This window comes from Hemitrygon akajei, chromosome 15 (assembly GCF_048418815.1).
Source record: "Hemitrygon akajei chromosome 15, sHemAka1.3, whole genome shotgun sequence".
NCBI lineage: Eukaryota > Metazoa > Chordata > Chondrichthyes > Myliobatiformes > Dasyatidae > Hemitrygon > Hemitrygon akajei.
This window is the reverse complement of record NC_133138.1, coordinates 16115483-16134603: the sequence shown is the minus strand read 5'-3', so window position 1 is coordinate 16134603 and position 19121 is coordinate 16115483. Positions and strand designations below refer to the sequence as shown.

The window sequence follows — 19121 nt, the reverse complement described above, 5'->3', positions numbered from 1 at the left end:
TTTTCAACCAAGAGTACCTTTTCGTATTTTTGCTATTTGCTACATGTTCCAGCTGACCCTGTGAGGTCATCTTCATGAACAGCTGTGGATTAGTGTCTGCATTGGGGAAACTGTTCCTTGATAGTTTCTCCAAAGCAAACATAACAGTCTGATACTGAAGATGGTGAAAATGTTCAGCTGATATCACAAACACTTTCAATTTCATATTTTCCAGATATCAGCTTTTATAGTTTCCTTCTTTTCAAAATCTGATGTAGTATTCACAAGATCACAGAAAATTTACAGTTCCTGTAAATTCCATATTTCCATCCCAGACTTTATATTTTTACAGCGGTGTGTGTATATATATATACACACACACACACACAGGAATTCATCGTGAGGAGAAAAAGAATTAAATGTGCCTTAACATTTTTTTGGCTTGGGTTCAGATTTTGAATAACACCACATCTGCAACCTGTCTTGAAAGTTTCAAATGCTTCTCAAACTTCCTATTAAATGCAATTAAGGAAAGAGGTTAAATTCGACTTTATTTCTTGTGAATTAAAAGTACCAGAAACCTGATAAATAGGCAGATTTCTTGTACTGTTTAATAAATGGCATCAGAAATTAAAATCAAAATATTTGAGAAAATTAATTATTTACATTCCTATCATAGAGCATTTTGGATCAGCACTACTAAAGGTGTCCTTCAGACAGAAGTGCAGTGGGGGTGTGAGAATGGAAAGGACATCAATAGAAAATATAACTTTTCTTTAAATTACAAAGAGTTAATCATATTCTAACTAGTACTGCCCATGGTTTATTCAAAATAAAATCTGAAGCTTCCTTTTGATTCTTGATGGACCCACTGTTGGTAAAATAAATCTTTTATCAGATTTTTTTAAAATAACGTTCTGGTTGATCTATTGATCAGGTCATCCTTTCTCCTCCCTTAATGGTATGATCAGGAACTAAACACAAACGTTTTAAATGGTTCAATATAATATCTGAGAATGTATACAGTAAATTTCTCGCAGTATAGAGGAAATATGCATAATGTATACAGAACAGAAACAGTAAAATACTTGCAAATTTCTGGTCAATGCTTTTAAATGTTCCTAACCACAGCTATGATGACCTGATAATATACACCTTCAGTAGGCTGCAGATGGCTCATTAATCCGCAAGTCTTTCTGTTGTATACAACAGCAGGTGAATGATATTTTGCATATTCCACACAGACATCTCATTTTAATCTGGGTAAGCAGTTGTGCATCAACATCAAAATTACAGTTTAAAACTGTATATCAGTTTTTGCGTATGTGTGGGGTGGGGGGGGAAGAACAGTATTAAAAGAATATCTTTATCTTATAAGAATATCTTTATCTTATAAAATTTCTTGTAGGTGACAAAAGTGAAAGGCCAGCTGCCATCAAAAGTATAAAATCCCCTGTATCAAAATTCAGCAACGCTCCACCTACACTACAGAAGTTACCACAGTGTACTAGATGTGAGACCGGCATAGTGTAAGTATGCAGAAAAACTTCCGATTTATACAAATGTACTGTAATGATGAATAAGGAGAAGATATCCTAGGGTTTCAGTGCTTTGTCTCATCTAGTGAGAGCAACTGGCATCAGAGTTGGTTGGATTCATAGGTATTGTGAGAGAGAAAAGACTGTTTCAGGGAATGGGACAGATGTAAATGCTCCTAGAGGCTACATAGACTCTATTAGCCAGATGGCCCTCTATGTTGTGATGAATATGAGAAAGTATAAAGTAGTCATTCCTTTTTCACTGGGTTTAGCTCCCAACTTTGTAGTCTGAGAGAAGTTTATTAATTTTAAGGATCACTCTTTCAAAGACAATCAATCTCATGTCGTCCTTTGTTTTCCCTCTTCCATTCGCTCAGCCTATTACCTTGATCATAATTTTATAAATTTGGTATTGTTTCACAGCTCATCTCGGGTTTCCTTTGAATAATTTATTCTGTATTTGTTAACATATTTCTGTTCTTTCTAGTGGTGCTGTTGTCAAGGCACGGGAAAAGCTATATCATCCAGCGTGCTTCATGTGTTCTGACTGTGGATTAAATCTAAAACAGAAAGGATACTTCTTCATTGAGGAGCAACTATATTGTGAAACCCACGCCAAAGCAAGAGTGCAGCCTCCAGAAGGTTATGAAGTTGTGGCTGTATATCCCAACTCCAGGGTGTAAGCTGTTGCCTTCAGGATCTCATTGTATTTAAATACTTCTCTTTCTGCTCTAAGATCTGGATTCTATCTCTTATGTGCCATAATTTAAATTTGAGTTAGTGGTGAAGAAATGGGTGGAATCAAAATGATCCTACATCCAGAAATGATAAATCTGTCAAATTGAGTTGAATTATAAATGTTTACCAAGCATTTTCAAGCAATGGTATTAAATTAACTTGCAGTTGTCTGTGTCAGATTTATTTTTTGTATGTTTTGACTCTGCCTGCTTCTCTTCTGTAAATGATAATTTATGCTATATTTGGATATCCATTACTTGTGTTTAATCAGACTGGGAATTAATGGAGCATATTATATGGTGGGGAGAACCTCAACGGAACTCTCCATCTTTCCATTGGTGGTAGGAGAGGTGTGCTGAAGATCATTGTATGACAATCACTTGCAAAGTCTCCTGTATTTTCTTTAACCTGAACACTTTATTAACAGCATTCCAAACTAATATTGTTTATATCAGCAAAACCTGCGTGGACTAATGTTTGCACTCTGGTGGCTAAATGGGGCACATTCAAATTGTTCACTTTGTTGTCAAGATTGCTTTTGTGAAATTTAATGAGAATTTTTGGTCATTTTTTTTTTAATTTTGAAAGCCAAAACACATACCACACTATGGCACAGAAGCTGCTTATCACTACTACTTCCATTTCTTTCAGAACTTTGGACCTTTCTGCTTTCCTTTAATAGCACAGTAACTTGTACAGAGCTATTCTACTTAAATTTGAAACCAGTATATATAAGAAAATCTTTCTGAATGCACTTCTAGATCTTACACATTTACTGTAGGTGGATACAAAGAATTAATACGGCTTACAATTAAGATGACCATGTTTTTATTTGTAGGGAATGGTGTCTTTACCATGTCAGGTTATTAATAGCTGTTATTTCGGACAAGAAGCTAATATGTGCTGCTTTGTTTCAATGCTGCCTTCCTTAAGGGACTAATCACATTTGATGTTTTCCAGATAATATATTCCTGCTCTATTAGGAAATGAATTTCATCTTGTGTAGTAGAACATTTTTTTTACATCTTTATACCGATAGATTGTTACCCCTTGGATTAGTCTTTTTTAAAACATGATGTGTGTATTACAGTGTTAATAGACGTCTTTCAACCAGCTGTTAGTTCAGGCTGGTTTTGCATTGCTTATGAATAATCAAAAGGCAGATCTAAACTGTGCTGAAATATCTAGCTTGTGTTGCATATTTTTGTATTAAATTAGTTGGAAAATGGAACCTAACATGAGTTCGACATTATGTAGGTTGCGGTAACTCGGAGCGTGTATGTTGTAAATGTAACTATTTCGCCAGGGGAATGGGAATATAAAACACTAGCGGCATCACAGGGAAATACTGCAACTTGTTCTGTACTGAAAAATGTGTTCTTAATTGTTTCCTTTTGCGCCACATTATTTACACCTGCTCACTCTGGCTGGCTGCCTCATTGCACATGTTGAATAGCAATAAAGGTTATTAATTGGCTGCTTGAATTCAAGGCTGGAAGTACTTTTCATTCAGAACAGGTGTTGAAGGTAGGCTGTGAGAAGTCAAATTTGATGGGACACAGTAAGAATCCTGGGTAAGTGGTTTCAGATGCAGTTTTGAAATGTCTGTGTATTTTGGAAGCATCTTGCAGTAATTTCACTTGGATAGGTGTAACATTGTGGTAGTAAGGGTTGGTCATACCATAAGGATATGCTTGTTTGAAGAAATGCAGCCAGTTTATTGCTTCCAGAAGTACTAAAAATAGGTTTTGAATTTTATTATAGTGTGGTAAAAGAGTGTGACCTTTCTTGTTATGGGGTTGGGAGGGAGAAGGAGGTAGATGTGCAGGGCTTAAGGGCTGCATTTGTATCTATTCTTACATTCGCTGCCCATTACATTTGGACTTGGTTTCCCTGATGGAAAGTTAATAGTCAAACTTGTGAGCAATTATTGACATTGTTATTGAATTGGAATTAGATTGTCCTAATGGTTTTGGGAAAAGGAATGGAACATATTCTGATTGTAATGGTTTAAATTATAAAACCATAAGACATAGGAGCAGAATTAGGCAATTTTACCCATTGAGTCTACCCCGCCATTCAATCATGGCCGATCCCTTTATCCCCTCCTCAGCCCCATAACCTTTGATGTTGTGTCCAATCAAGAACCTGTCAATCTCTGCCTTAAGTGCACCCAATGACCTGGCCTCCATAGCTGTCTGTGGTAGCAAATTGCATCATATTGCCTGGTAGTTTGCCTAAAAGCACACTCCACTGGAGGGTTTGTGAGTGATATAATGGAAATGTATGGCACTGGGCTTGAGCTTAGTGGAGGTTTATGTCCTTTATGATATTGTACATTTCTTATTGTTTTTGCTGCATGTTATTTTGTCCTGCAATAGTTAATAGCAAGTATTAGGGGGAAAAAGTGATTTTGTTCATGGGTATGAAAACCTGTACACATAATAAAAGAAAACACTATGCTAAGACTTTTTTTTTTGATGAAGGCACGTCAAAGTATAAGTTGATAAGGCAAATTGTGCCCTACCTGTGGATGGTAGAATTTCAGAGACACAAGTCCTATTGTGTGAAATGAAAATGTTACGTTACATTATTTTTCCCATTTTCACAGTATTATAGTATGTGGGCTTTATTATTTTTATAACCCAGGTCTTCTGTATAGAGTAAACAATTTTGAAGTGGTTTCTTGTTAACTGTGCCAGTCTTGGTAATATAGCATCAATGTGATCAATCCTCATCTGTCATCCTTTCCATAGGTATATTGTTACAAGTCCCATAGATGTCATATAGGAACAACAAGCAATAGGGTCAAAGCCATAGCAATTACCTCTGCCTAACACTGCTAAATTGGTTAATTGAGACCCATCAGAACTGTTAGATTTTGGCCCAAATAAGCAGCTGCCCCAATTACCCAAAGCTTCATGGAAATAGAGGTATAAAAAAGACAACCTGAGCAACAAATTATGTATTTAATTGAAATACAGAACAAATTAGAGCACTACCAATACTATTACAGTACTATAAAACTGTATTAGTTTCTAAGTTGTTGACAGAGGAATTAATCCAGTGTAAGCTACCATGTTCTTTTGCTTGACTATAAATGAACAAAATCAGTGTAGACACCTAGTGCAGATAATGAACTGCTTTCACTCAATGCTTTCAACGATTGCATCCTCCAAATCTTCATTTTCATCATACTATTCAAGATGCTTGTCAATACCTTCAAATTCTTTGTAGTTCCCAACTTACAGAAGTAGTAAAGTGATTTCAATTTACTCCCGGCTGTTTGTGGCATCTCCAAGCCTGAATGCTTGAAACCTCAATGAGCAAAATAGTTCTGAATTGTCTTTATGCTAATTTCTCACCAAATGTCAGTAACAAAACTCACTGCTTTTTGAACACAAACACATGCAACTGATGCCATTTTAAAACTGTTCGCTCAAATCCTGGTGTAATGCAAGTGTATGTGACTGACACTTGTTAGAAACTGTTCAGCAACAGTGTCCTGTCACAATTAGGCAGCATAGTGTCCCAACTTATCAAATAGAATTCTGGCAATTTTCACGATTACTTTTTGTTCTGTAAGAATTGTCCCAAATAAGCAGCAGACTCAATTAAACACTCTATTACATTATTTGTAAGCTGTCTCATTATTGTTCATATCAGAACAATAAATTCTGGCGTATAGGATCAATTTGTATATTATTTCCATTATTTTTGTTTTTTTTTCCAGAAGGTGAATGCTCTGTGTGGGGTTAATGAATTTCTAAAGCAATACGATAAATGAATTTAAAGTTCAACAAATACGAGCAAACTTCAGTGCAATGCACGTTAGTCAATAGATAAGTGAGGTGGCAGAATAACTTTGTATCTGAATTGCATACTGATGTATTTCAGGAATGGTTGTTTGGATCAATAAACCACATGTAACTTTTATGAAATATGCAAAAGTATCTTTGATTTTAAGATCTAAGTGGCACCTAATTGTTTAACCATTTTGGCTCGTCACTAACACTGACAAACTGTTTTATTGACCAAATTTGAAGCCCAGTATATATTTTTTTATGCCAGGTACTCATTTTAGAATATTGAGCAGTTCTGAAGTGTTGTCTAAATATATATTTTCAATGCATATGCTTCTTGCAAAATCTTGGAAAAATAAAATACCTTTAATGTGCTGGTTGGATTCAACCAGTACAATGAATCTTTTTACACAATGAACATAATTTGTATCTGTTATGATCAACACTACTTGGTTCCAATGTTTCTGTAATGGCAAAATTGGTGATGTTCTGTGAAAACAATTCTATTTCTGTTTTGATGGCTGAACACATGCTATTTGCTTTAAATCATTGTAATAAGAAATGGATCTGTACAGCAATGGTCGGTAAAAGGGATCAATATTTTTCACATGCTTGTCAAAATTTGTATTAAATTCATTCATTTCATTGGCTAGTCAGGTTCTATTCTAAATTTGAATGGTGTTTTACTGTATCCAAGGTTTTACCAGAAACATGTAAAGGTTGTTGAAGGCACTAATGCTTGTTCTTTATGTTCCCATTCCCTTAGACTTTGAATGTTAATCTGCTACATATTTTGGTACATTTACAATGTCATCTACTGACATTCCTGATTCAATTTTAACTCTGTAGATTAATTCTATTACAATCTTCCTCTGTATTCAGTCTTAAGTAATTGCATAATTACAACACTAAACACCACTAGAGAATGCAAATAAAGCCATGAACTTGCATTTTTTGACTAAATGTTTCATTTTTCTGTTTGTGAATTCTTTAGAATTAGTTACTAGTACTAGATGTCATCTAATCTGATGCAAGCCAAATGAGTCCATTTCAGGACAGGATTTGAACTTGGAAATACACATAAGCAGGCTTTCTTGTGACCATAATCTGTTACTCATATTCATTGTGATGCACAATGGTGTGTTCAATATCAAAACACCATATCACACTTCTCTCCAATAAAATAACTAATCTTAGTGATGCAGAAAAGCTTTTAGTTAAAAACTATATTAAACATGTTCCAATTTCACTTGTTTTTGGAAGTCAACATTTGGCTCTTGTAGATGGTCTGACTTTCCCTAGTTCTACTTGTTTAAGTAGGGTGGGGAGATGATCTATGTTTTCCCAGTACATGACAAGGCAATCATCTGGATTTCATACTATTAAAAACAGGAACATGACTGAACCAAATTGGAATGGATTAATATACTACTTAGAGGATATTAAGGTAATGAATAAATTGGGCTGAAAGGCATATTTCTATGCTGTGAATCTAAATGATATTGTATTAATGTCGCTGGATTCAAAGATAGACAAAGTGATGGTCAACTATTAGCTTCTGGGAATATTTCACTATTGGCTTTTGAGGAAGTTTCTGACAAATTGAGATTTCCAGATTTGTTGTCGCCAAAGTAGGATTGTTGTTCGATGAGCCATATTTTCACTGAAATAACTTCATCATGAAATGATATTCAGCCATGTTTATTGTGGAATGACTTCATCTTGCTAAGAGCAGTATTCTAGAATGTAATAACTTTTCGAAAGGAGCAAGCTATATACATGTGTTGGTAAAACAAATTGTACTGTGCCAGCAAAGGAGGAGAAAAATGGATTTCAAGCAGATGGCAACAACAGTACATGTATGAAATGTCATCTGTGCAGATTCATGACAATCAAAATTGTAAAAATGCCTGTATAAGGCTATTTAAGATAATTATCTGGGAATTTAAGGAGTTTGTTTGCATCCATATGCATGTTACTTCAGCATCATGAAATTAGATGCCTGTATTATTTTCAATGTAGTATATTGTGACAAGAAATTTTCAATATCACTGGAATGGGGAGTAATCTAGGTGACTTTGACCATGGAGTGATTCTTGTTGCCAGATGGGGTGGTTTGAGTATCTCAGAAACTGCTGATCTCCTGGGATTTTCATGCACAATAGTCTCTGGAGTTTACACACAAGCAAAATGCTGGAGGAGCATAGCAGGTCAGCCAGTATCTATGGAAAGGAATAAACAGTCAACATTTCTGGCCGAGAGCCTTCTTCAGGACTGGAAAGGAAGGGGGAAGACACCAAAATAAAAATGTGGGGGGAGGGGAATGAGGATAGCTAAGTGAAGCCAGGTAGGAAGAAACGGTAAAGGTCTGTGGACAAAGGAATCGGATAGGAGAAAGAAGTGGGAGGGCCTTGGGGAGGTGACAGGCAGGTGAGAAAAGGTAAGAAGTCAGAGTTGAGAATAGAAGAGGAGGAGAAGGGAAGGGGGAGGGAAGTTTTTTTACTGGAAGAAGAAATCAATATTCATGCCATCGGGCTGGAGGCTACCCAAAGGTTATAATAAGTTGCTCCTGCGCTCTGAGAGTTGCCTCATCGTGGCACATGGACCAACATGTCGGAATGGGAAATGGAATCAAAATGTTTGGCCACTGGGAAGTTCCACTTTTGGTGGATGGAGCAGGGCTGCTCGGTGAAGTGGTCCCCCATTTTACGACGGGGTCACGGCAATGTAGTGGACGTCGTATCAGGTGCACCAGACTCCGTAGCTGACTCCAGCAGGTTCACAGGTAAGGTGTTGCTTCACCCAGAAGGACTGTTTGGGGCCCTGAATGGATAGATATACACTTTGGCCACTTTTATGGGAGACAGGGTGGGAAGAGATGTAATCAAGATAGTTGGTAGGTTTTTATAAAAGATGTAATTAAAGTTTGTCTCCAGAGATGAAGACAGCCAGGTCAGGAAAGGGGAGGGAGGTGTCAGAAATGGACTATGAATTTAAGGGCAGGATCGAAATTGGAGGCAAATTTGGTGAACTGATGAGCCCCAGCTTGGGTGCATGAAGCAGCACAAATGTAGTGGAGGAAGAGTTGGGAAGTATTACCAGGGGAGTCTTGGAGCAAGGACTGCTCCACGTAGCCAATGTAAAGGCAGGCATAGCTGGAATCCCATGGCTACCCTTTGAGTCTGGAGAAAGTGGGAGGAGCCAAAGGCAAAATTACTGAGTGTGAAGACTAGTTCTGCAGATGGAGGAGGGTGGTGGTGAATGGGAACTGGTTGGTTCTTTTATTGAGAAAGAAGTGGAGAGCTTTAAGGCCTTCTTGACGGGAGACAGAAGTAAAGAAGTGTACCGTAATCTCTAGAGCAGGTGTTCCCAACCTTTTTTTATGCTGTGGACCAATACCAATAAGCAAAGGGTCCAAGGACCCCAGGTTGTGAATCCCTGCTCTAGAGTGTATAGAGAATGGTGCAAAAAAATTTAAAAAAGCATCCAGTGAGCAGTAGTTTTGTGGGTGAAAATGCTTTGCTAATGAAAAAGGTCAGAGGTGAATACCCAGACTGGTTCAGGCTGACAGGAAGGTGATAGCAACTCAAATAATGATGTGTTACAACAGTGGTGTGCAGTAGTATACAACATGGCAATCCTTGAAGTAGATGGGCTACAACAGCAGAAGACCATGAGCATCCATCATCAGGCCATGCTCTCTTCTCATGACTACCCATCAAGAAGAAGGTCCTTAGGTCCCACACCACCAAGTTCAGCATTATCCTGTACTACCTGACAACCATCAAGCTCCAGAACCAGCATGGATAATTTCACTCATTTCAATGCTGAATTGATTCCCCAACCCATAGACTTGCTTTCAAGGACTCTACAACCTGTGTCCTCAGTATTTATTTATTGTTTGTCTTTTTTTTATTTGCACAGGTTATCCTCTTTAGCACATTGCTGTCAGTCTTTGTGTATAGTTTTTTCATTGATTCTATTGTATTTTTTTTCTACTGTGCTTGCAAGAAAATGAAACTCAGGATAGTATATGGTGACGTGTGCGTACTTTAGTATTAAATTTACTTTGAGCTTTGAACTTTTGATTTGTGGACCAGTGTTTTCTTTTTTTCATCTCTTAAGCCAGAAGCAGCTAAACCTGGAACACTGAGCTGTCAGTCCTGTTCATCCTTCAGCCATATTTCTGTAATGATGAAAATACCACAATCCCATGTGTTGATCTATGCTCTGCGTTTATCTGCTTTAACTGTCAGGCTAAACTGCCTTTAGTTTAATGTGGAAAGCCTATCAGACCTTCCGCTCCCCCTCCTAGTCTGCCTCCTGGACGTCCTCGCTTTGACCTCTATTTTTGATTCATCTTCCTTATCTGTTATACAGCTACTTTAGGCTCCAACCATTTCCAAATCAGTTTAGATCCTCTCAAGTAGTTCCAGCAAATCTCCCTGCCAGGCCTCCTCTATCCGAGATGAAGTTTCCCGTTGCACCGGAAGAAACCCCAATGACCTAATAACGTGACTCCCTCCCGTTTGTTGTATCTGCTTACTCCTACTCCCACTAAAGCATGGCTTCTGGAGAAATCCAAAGATTAGTTTTTAAGGTCCCGTACCATAGCACATTGCTTTATAGCAGCCGGCTGTAATTTTAGGGTTTGAGTCCCACCACTGCCTGTAAGGAGTTTTATGTTCTCCCGGGTGACTGTGTAAGTTTCCTCCAGGTGCTCAGGTTTCCTCCCACATTCCAAAGACGTATAGTTAGGGCTAGTGAGTTTTGGGCCTGCTATGTTGGTACCAGGAAGCATGATGACTCTTGTGGGCTGCCCCGCACAATCTTTGTTGATTTAGATTTGAGACAAAGACGCAGTTCTCTATATGTTTCGATGTACAAGCAACAAATAAAGCTGATCTCCTGCTGAAGGGTCTTGGTCCAAAATGTCAACTGTACTTTTTTTCGGTAGATGTTGAGCTTGGCCTGCTGAGTTCCTCCAGCATTTTGTGTGTGTTGCTTGGATTTCCAGCATCTGCAGGTTTTCTCTTGTTTGTAATCTCCTTAAACTTTCTTTTTAACCTTCTGCCTTATTCATTATATTCACTCAGCAGGTCCTCATGTCTTTTTCTACCTTCAGTGTCACTTGTAACAATGTACACATTAACCTCTAAGTCTTTGCACTACCCCTTAAGGATTTTCTGCAACCCATTTCAAGACATCCTTGACTGTGACACCAAAGCAGCAAAGTAGAATTCTAGAGTCTCATTCACTGCCACAGACTCCTGTCTGTCCCCATACTAGTGTTTAAAATCTTTGTAAAAATCTTGTTCATATTGAAGAGTACCTGCTCCTGGCAAAGCTCAATATCAAAATAATCTCATAAATTGCTGGAACAAAGCTCATGAGGTGTATTGGCATGTATACTTATGCTTAAATTTTGTTTTATCTAGCAATTCCTTTTACATGGGATTGCAACTGCTCTGAAATCTTTACCTAATGTTAATCATGAAGTCAGTGACTTGTATTGGGAAGATGTTTATTCAACATAACAACAATATCTTTCTAGATTCTTGGCCAAATGATTATTTTAAGTGTAAGAAGACCAGTCAGTATTTCCAACCCAGCTTCAGGAAATCAATCTGTACAATATTTCTCTGAATCCTACATGTGCCATCATGAACGGTAGTCCTATCATTTTTTCCTTCTACAACCTGCGAGCATTGAGACAAATTCCCATGTCTGCTTTTATTTCCTGACGGTTGGATATGTTAAGACATTAAGAATGAACAAAGAAATTTTACCATCACGTCAAGAGGATAGTAAAACAAATGTTTACTATAAACTCTTCTCAGGCTTCCAGCCAGGTACAGGTATCGGTTATAACTGATGTTTCTGAGAAGATGGTGGAGTTTGTCATTGAAATGTCAGTTATAATTGATACCTGTACCCAGCTGGAAGCCAGAGAAGAGTTTATTCATCATATACATCGGAAAGGCACTAAATCCTTTTTCAGATGTAAGCTCTGTTTAGAGGGCAGTAGAAGCACGCACAATCAATGCAATTCATAAATCACTTTAATTACAAGATAAATCATTGCCTGTTGCCTTAAAATGCTCTTTCTAAGTGTCTATTTTATACACATTAATTTATATATCTATCCAGTCATTTGATCTTACAACTGGGTTCCCCTTGATCGATGAAAATGCTCTGTCATTTTTATTTTATGTTTCACCATCTCCGAGTATTACGTTGCTCCTAGATTCATTTCCAACAATGTGAAGGTATTTAGCCCATTGGCATTCATTTATTTATTAACATGGAGTCCCTAAAGTTCTGTTTTTGAGCATGGGATTCCAACAGAGATTCAGTTGTACATTTAACAGGGTGGTGGTGGTGGTAGTGAATAGAGGAAAGGTGAGCAAACTTGTATTTGACAGGAGTTTCAAAGTACTTCCCTTGTGAAGAATATGCAAGATTATAAATCCTATCAATATTTGAGAGCAGCTGATATTAAAGTGGCAGGGAAATTTATGTAAGCTTTTGTGTGAAGACCAATAGCTAAATCACCTGCTCGGGCTGGGACAGTAATGACCTCATCAATACGTGTGGTTAAGGTTTACACAACCAAAAAGGATTTGTATTCTACAAGCTAGTTCCCATCTGGGCATGTATTCGATAGATAACCAACACAGATTTGTGAATAGTGCAGGAACTTATCCTAAACACAAAGTACACTGCAGATGCTGTGGTCAAAGCAACACGTACAAACAAGCTGGATGAACTCAGCAGATCGGGCAGCATCTGTGGAACTGAGCAGTCAACGTTTCGGGCCGAGCCCCTTCATCAGGACCCGTCAGGAATTTATCCTGTTTGACATGATAGCCATACAATAACATAATAAATCTACACAGTTCACTGCGTTGCTAGGATCCCTACAGTAACGGTGCTTTACAAAACATTGTGTACCATTGCAAGTTCCAGCTGTTGATCCTTTTTAACTTTGTGGACAAAGATTCCAAAAAAAAAATGACTTGCCTGCTTGAACAAACATTGCTAAACATTTGTTGCAGCTGGTGTCTAAGCTGTGATTAATACCCTGTTCTGTTCCAGTTGGTACATGCTAGGAAGATGTCAAGGAATTTAAAAGGATGCAAGGAGATTGAGGAAAGTGGTATTTGTTATGGAGTACTGTGAACAGAAAGCAGATAAACACACTGCAGCTTAACTAATTATGGGAAGAAAGTTACTGCAGCATTTAAGAGGGATCCAATGTGTAGGGGTAATAAGGAAAAACCTTGAAATTAAAAACGATCAATAATTAGATTAAATAAATTTTAGATAATTATGGTGGAATAACTAGAATTTTTTATGCTGGTGGGATTATTTATTAACAGCTTTTAACTGGAAATTACGGAAACTTTGCTGGTCTCTGAGGAAAGTCAGTGAATTTTAGGGATGTCTCTTTGAGGCTTGGCCATAAGCTAGATGTATCCTCTGCTTACATACCAAAAGCCCCTCTAAGAATTTCAAGAAAAGCGAATGAGGAGCATGGCCACATAGACAATGCATTGCAAAAGAGCCATGGAATCTGCATCAAGCATTCCCTTTGTGCTGCCTCTGGTTCTTTTGACAATTATCTTAAATTTGTTCCTCTGGTTTTAGCAGTTTCTTTTCACCCTTGAAGCAAGCAAAACCTTATTGTAATTTAATTTTGAGCACCCTTGAACGCTCCCCCTAACTTTTGTTAGCATTTGTTTTGGGGAGCTCTACTGCTTTCAAGCAAGCCACCTGCTGGTTTGTACTATATGAGAAGTCCTCATGAAAATAGAACTGAATTTATCACATGAACTGTTCTCAATTTTTGAGTTTATCCTTGTTACCAAACTTATAATGGACGCAACTCTTTAAGAGAGTGCTCATGGTACTATTTTTAGATCAACAATTCATTTGTTTTTACTTATAATGACAGTGAAGTATTTGGATGAATGTCAGCATAAAGTGTTTAAAATTGATTTCTGCATCCAGCAGCAGATGGGTTCAAGATGATGGGAATTGCCTGTATTCTATTTATTGGACATAATATTTTTGTAAAATCAAACTTGAACTACATGCTTGCCTGTTAGTTAGCTCACATCTAATCACCTGACTATCAGATTACAGATTGAGGACCTGCTCATTCATTCAGCAAAGACACCGCCCCTTCCCCTCGTTTTTCCCTCAGATTCTGATGTTGGCATGCGGTGCCAGGCTGGTGCAGCATTTACACATCTCTTGCACAGATGATTATTGTATATTTTGCCCAATTTCACAAAGTTATACTGATTCAATTGGGCATATGCACTGAATGTACAATATATTTCTAAACCAAAAATTGTGAGATCCACTTTCTAGGTTGCAATATCATTCCTCCTTGAAAGTTAAAACTCAGTTCATGAAGCAGCTTAGTTCACTTCCTGATGGTACTCAAAATTATGCAGATTAGGCCTTGGTTCCATTTTGTGGTTGACATTCTCAATAAAATCATATCCATTGGCTTTATAAATGACATTATCAATCACTGTAGGGTAGATCACCAATTGCAATCAATTGAGAAGCAAAAGAATGGAGGCATTACATGTTTGGGAAATTCAGCAATCTCGTGTAGTTTGCTTTTTTTAGTTATAGAAAAGCACAGCACAGAAACAGGCCCTTCAGCCCATCTAGTCCATGCCTAACCATTTAAACTGCCTACTCCCATCGACCTGCACTGGGACCATAGCCCTCTGCAAAGTTGAAATTGAGCTCGCATACACCAGTTGTGCTGGCAACTAATTCCACACTCACATGACTCTCTGAGTGAAGAAGTTTCCCCTCATGTTCCCCTTAAAATTTTCCCCTTTCACCCTTAACCCATGACCTCTAGTTGAGGTTTCCCACACAACATCAGTGGGAAAAGCCTGCTTACATTTACCCTATCTACAACTTCTCACACTACCCTATTTACCCTATTTACTCTTACCCTATTTACAACTCCTCCCTCGGAGTGTCAGACACCCTGAGCCAATAGGCTGGTCCTGGACTTATTTCCACTTGGAATAATTTACTTATTATTATTTAATTATTTATGGTTTTATATTGCTATATTTCTACACTATTCTTGGTTGGTGCAACTGTAACAAAACCCAATTTCCCTCGGGATCAATAAAATATGTCTGTCTGTCTGTATACCCCTCACAATTTTTTATACTTCCATCAAATCTCACCTCAATCATCTATGTTCTAAGGAATAAAGTCCTAACCTATTCCATCTTTCCTTATAACTCAACTTCTCCAGACTTGCGAATTTTCTCTGTACTCCTTTAACTTTACTTTTATCTTTCCTGTAGTTAGGTGACCAAAACTGCACACAATACTCCAAATTAGGCCTTACCAAAGTCTTACACAACTTCAACATACTGTAACATCCCATCTCCTGTAATCAATATTTTGACTTATGAAGGCCAGTGTGCAAAAAAACTTTGTTTATGACCCGATCTGCCTTTGACTCCATTTCCAATGAATTATGGACTTGTGTTCCCAGATCTGTTAGTTCTGCCACACTCCTCAGTGCTGAACTATTCACTGTGTATGACCCACCCTGGTTGGTCCTACCACAGTGCAATACCTTGCATTTGCCTGCATTAAATTCCATCTGCCGTTTTTCAGTCCATTTTTCCGTCTGGTCCAGATCCCACTGCAAGCCATGATGGTCTTCCTCGCTATCCACTACATTCCCAAACTCAGTGTCATCCACAAATTCACTGACCCAGTTAGCCACATTATCATCCAGATCATTATGTAGATGATCAACAGCAATGGACCTAGCATCAAACTCCAGTTGTCACAGGCCTGCAGTCAGAGCGGCAACCATCTACTGCCACTTTCTAGCTTCTCCAACAAAGCCAATCGCAGATCCAACTTACTACCTCATTCAGTTGTTTCAGAATTGACAGTTTCCAACATTGGGCTGATCAGTGGCATTTCCTGCAGCTCTGCATTCTGCAGTGTTTGCATCTCATTGTGTTATCACTCTAATTGCTTTCAGTTAGAGAGATAACACAAAGGGATGCAAATAATGTGGGAAAAAAGCAAACAGCTTCATTAACGATTTACCCACTCTGGCAACTCTGACCTCACATGATTAGAAATATTTTTCCTGAGGGGAGATTTAAGGGATATTCAAAATGATATTGCAATCCTTCCTCTATCCTCTGCAAAAAAAAAACCCATACATCCTTTATCTCTTCTGTTCTGACAGTCTGCAGCATTAATTGTGCTACTCTACCTAATCTGAGTGCTTTCAATATTTTCGGCTTTCATTTACTACTGCATTTGAAAGTGTGAATTTGATAGAAACAGAATCCTCAGCACATCTAGTGTTTGCTGAACTATTAATCAATGTGCACCTAGACCACAGCCCTCCATACTCCTATCCACATACTTACCTAAACTTCCCTTAAATATTGTATTCAAACGTGCTTCCAACACTTCCCCAGAAGCTCAATCCACACTGAGTGAAGAAGCTTCACCTCACATTCCCCTTAAATATTAACCCATTACTTTTTGTTTTCATCTCACCTAACCTCTATGGAAAAAACCTGCTTGCAGTTACCGTCTCTAGCCCTCGTAATATTATATATCTCTACCAAATCTCCCCTCAATCTTCTACACTACAGGGAATAAAGTAATAACCTTTTCACCATTTTCCGATAGCTCAGGTCCTCAATTCTTAGCAATATCCTTGTAAGTTTTCTCTGTACTCTTTCAATCTTATTGATATATTTCCTGTAGGTGGGCGATCAGAACTGCACTTCAAAACTGCAATTCCAAAGTGGGCATTACCAACATTTTCAACCTCAACTTCTATAACTTCAACTACAACTTCAAGCAAAAATTACAATGTTTGCTTTAAACTATTATCATTGCTTTTATTTTCCTTTATGAAGTGTGAAAATACTGGAAATGAGAGAAATTTGACAGGAGGGTTTCAACCAATGGCAGAGGAAACTGAGGAAAACTAAAAATTGTTGATGCATTCAAAGCAAATTTGTTTTAATTAAAAAAAAATGTATCCTGACTGAAATCTTGAATCCTCTGCACTGCTTTCCAGTTCCCAATTCAAATTTTGAAGATGATCTAATCTGGCAAACTGACCAGAGAAGGCCAGGATGTAAACTGATGCTTAAAAAGTGAACTGGCTTCTGCTTTATATATTTTTCCTATGCTTTTAATCTAGGATCATAGATCTTAGGTAAATGAGTTCAGTAATGAAAATGTGTGAATGTGCTGATGTACTGGGATTTAGTTCCACAGAAACCAATAGCTTTAGAGAACTTCATTCAGATGGCCATTGTTTATATATGAGCATAGTTAACATAAGCAAGTAATTCAAGCATAGAGAGTGAACAGACAGGAGTATAAATAACATTCAGGTGCATATACTTAAAGCATGGGTCACTGCACAGCAATCAAGAGTAAAAGCTGTTGTTGAATGTTCCCATTTTTGGGAAATGACCTATAGGATGCTGATACCAGTTCTAATGCCGTTAACGGTGCTCCATCTAAAAGCCTTCTGATTCAGAGTAATCAAGAGGTCAAGCCTGGCATTTGCCAGATCTCCATGGATCAGCTATGCACTGGGCAATATATTTGCTAAAGAGCTATCAAAGAGCTGAGGGAATTGTAATTTTAAGCAATAATATGCAATCAAGGGCATCACCTAAATGTTTGGGTGTGTGACTGCTGCACAGTTTAAACCTCTTAGTACTATAGTACCTCAAGAACTATTAATAAAGACTGAAAGTAAACAGACCAGCTCAAAGTTAGTGCTTATCAACACTCCCAAGCCATAAAAAGTATAATTTGTAATGGAACCTTTGTTTAAAAAAAGAACCTTGAGTACAATATGTTTCTTTTTAAAAGCATTTGTGACCTCCAAAGAGATTTCTATTCTGTGGATAAAATAATACAAGGAAAGAGATGACAAAGGAAGGAAGGAAATTTTATTCTGGACAGGAGACTCACAAATATACTCAATGTGGGGGTAAATCGCAATGCTTATAATAATCTGTTTTGAATTGAAGAGTATTGGCTTTGTCCTCCTGTTGTATATTTTAATTTAAAACTTTGTGTGGTAGAAATCAATCAAATATATCAGATAACATATGGGGAAAAACTAAATGAAACAAATGTAATTTATATCAAGTAAAGTAAGTGAAGAAACTATTGAATGCAACTCCAGCACGTATCGTGAGGCAGTGCCCTAACCTTTAAGGTGCCAAACATACTTCTAATTCAGTTTAGGTCCCTGCACATTTGCCTCTTGTTCCTCTGCTGCCTTCTTTGAGGCCAAACTCAGGTTGGAGGAGCAACATCTCATCTACCGTCTGGGTAGCCTCCAGCCTGGTGGTATGAACATTGAATTCTCCAATTTCCGGTAATTCCCTCCCTCTTCCCCTATCCCAGGTCCCTCTCTGCCTCTCTCCCCTTTCAACTTTCTGCTTCTTTATCTCTACAGTTCTTTCATGTTTATCCCCTCCCCTTCGACCCTTTATCTTTATCTTTCCTCTGATTGGTTTTCCACCTGGCGCCTCCAGGCCCTACCCCCTCCCCTATCTCTATTACTAGGCTTTGGCCCTCTCTTCCCCCCCATTCCTGATGAAGGGTCTCGGCCCGAAACATTGGCTACTCTTTTCTCACGGATGCTGCCTGACCTGCTGAGTTCTTCCAGTGTTGTGTACGTATTCTTTGATCCACAGCATCTGCAGTTGTATTTTTGTGTCCCCTTACATTTGCTGTGCGGGGCATGAAGCTGATTGCCATACGTCTGTCATCTGACATGTCTTTCCTCCACTGGGAAATGGTGTAGCTTAGGGACTGTACAGCTTGCTTTCCTATCCGAGCCTTTGTGGACTGATTTTAAACCCCTTGTCTCACAGTATCTCTAAAACACTGCCTATTGTCTGTAAATGAAGTGCTTTACCTTCTGAAGCAATTAGTAGTAGTGTAAGCTGGTTGACCAGTGGGGCATTAGACTGAGCTTTTCCAAAGTCTGCGC

General features: G+C 38.1%; 1 protein-coding gene across 1 annotated transcript in view; it reads left to right on the top strand.

Annotated features, from left to right (window-relative positions):
* LOC140739189 (PDZ and LIM domain protein 4-like) overlaps positions 1–7008 on the top strand; it is a 107170-nt gene extending 100162 nt beyond the window's left edge. Inside the window, exons 6-7 of the mRNA XM_073067238.1 lie at positions 1388–1508; positions 2005–7008. Of these exons, the coding sequence (XP_072923339.1) occupies positions 1388–1508; positions 2005–2200 (317 nt within the window). The 3' untranslated portion in view covers positions 2201–7008. The remainder of the gene's footprint in view (positions 1–1387; positions 1509–2004) is intronic.
* The last annotated feature ends 12113 nt before the right edge of the window (positions 7009–19121 follow it).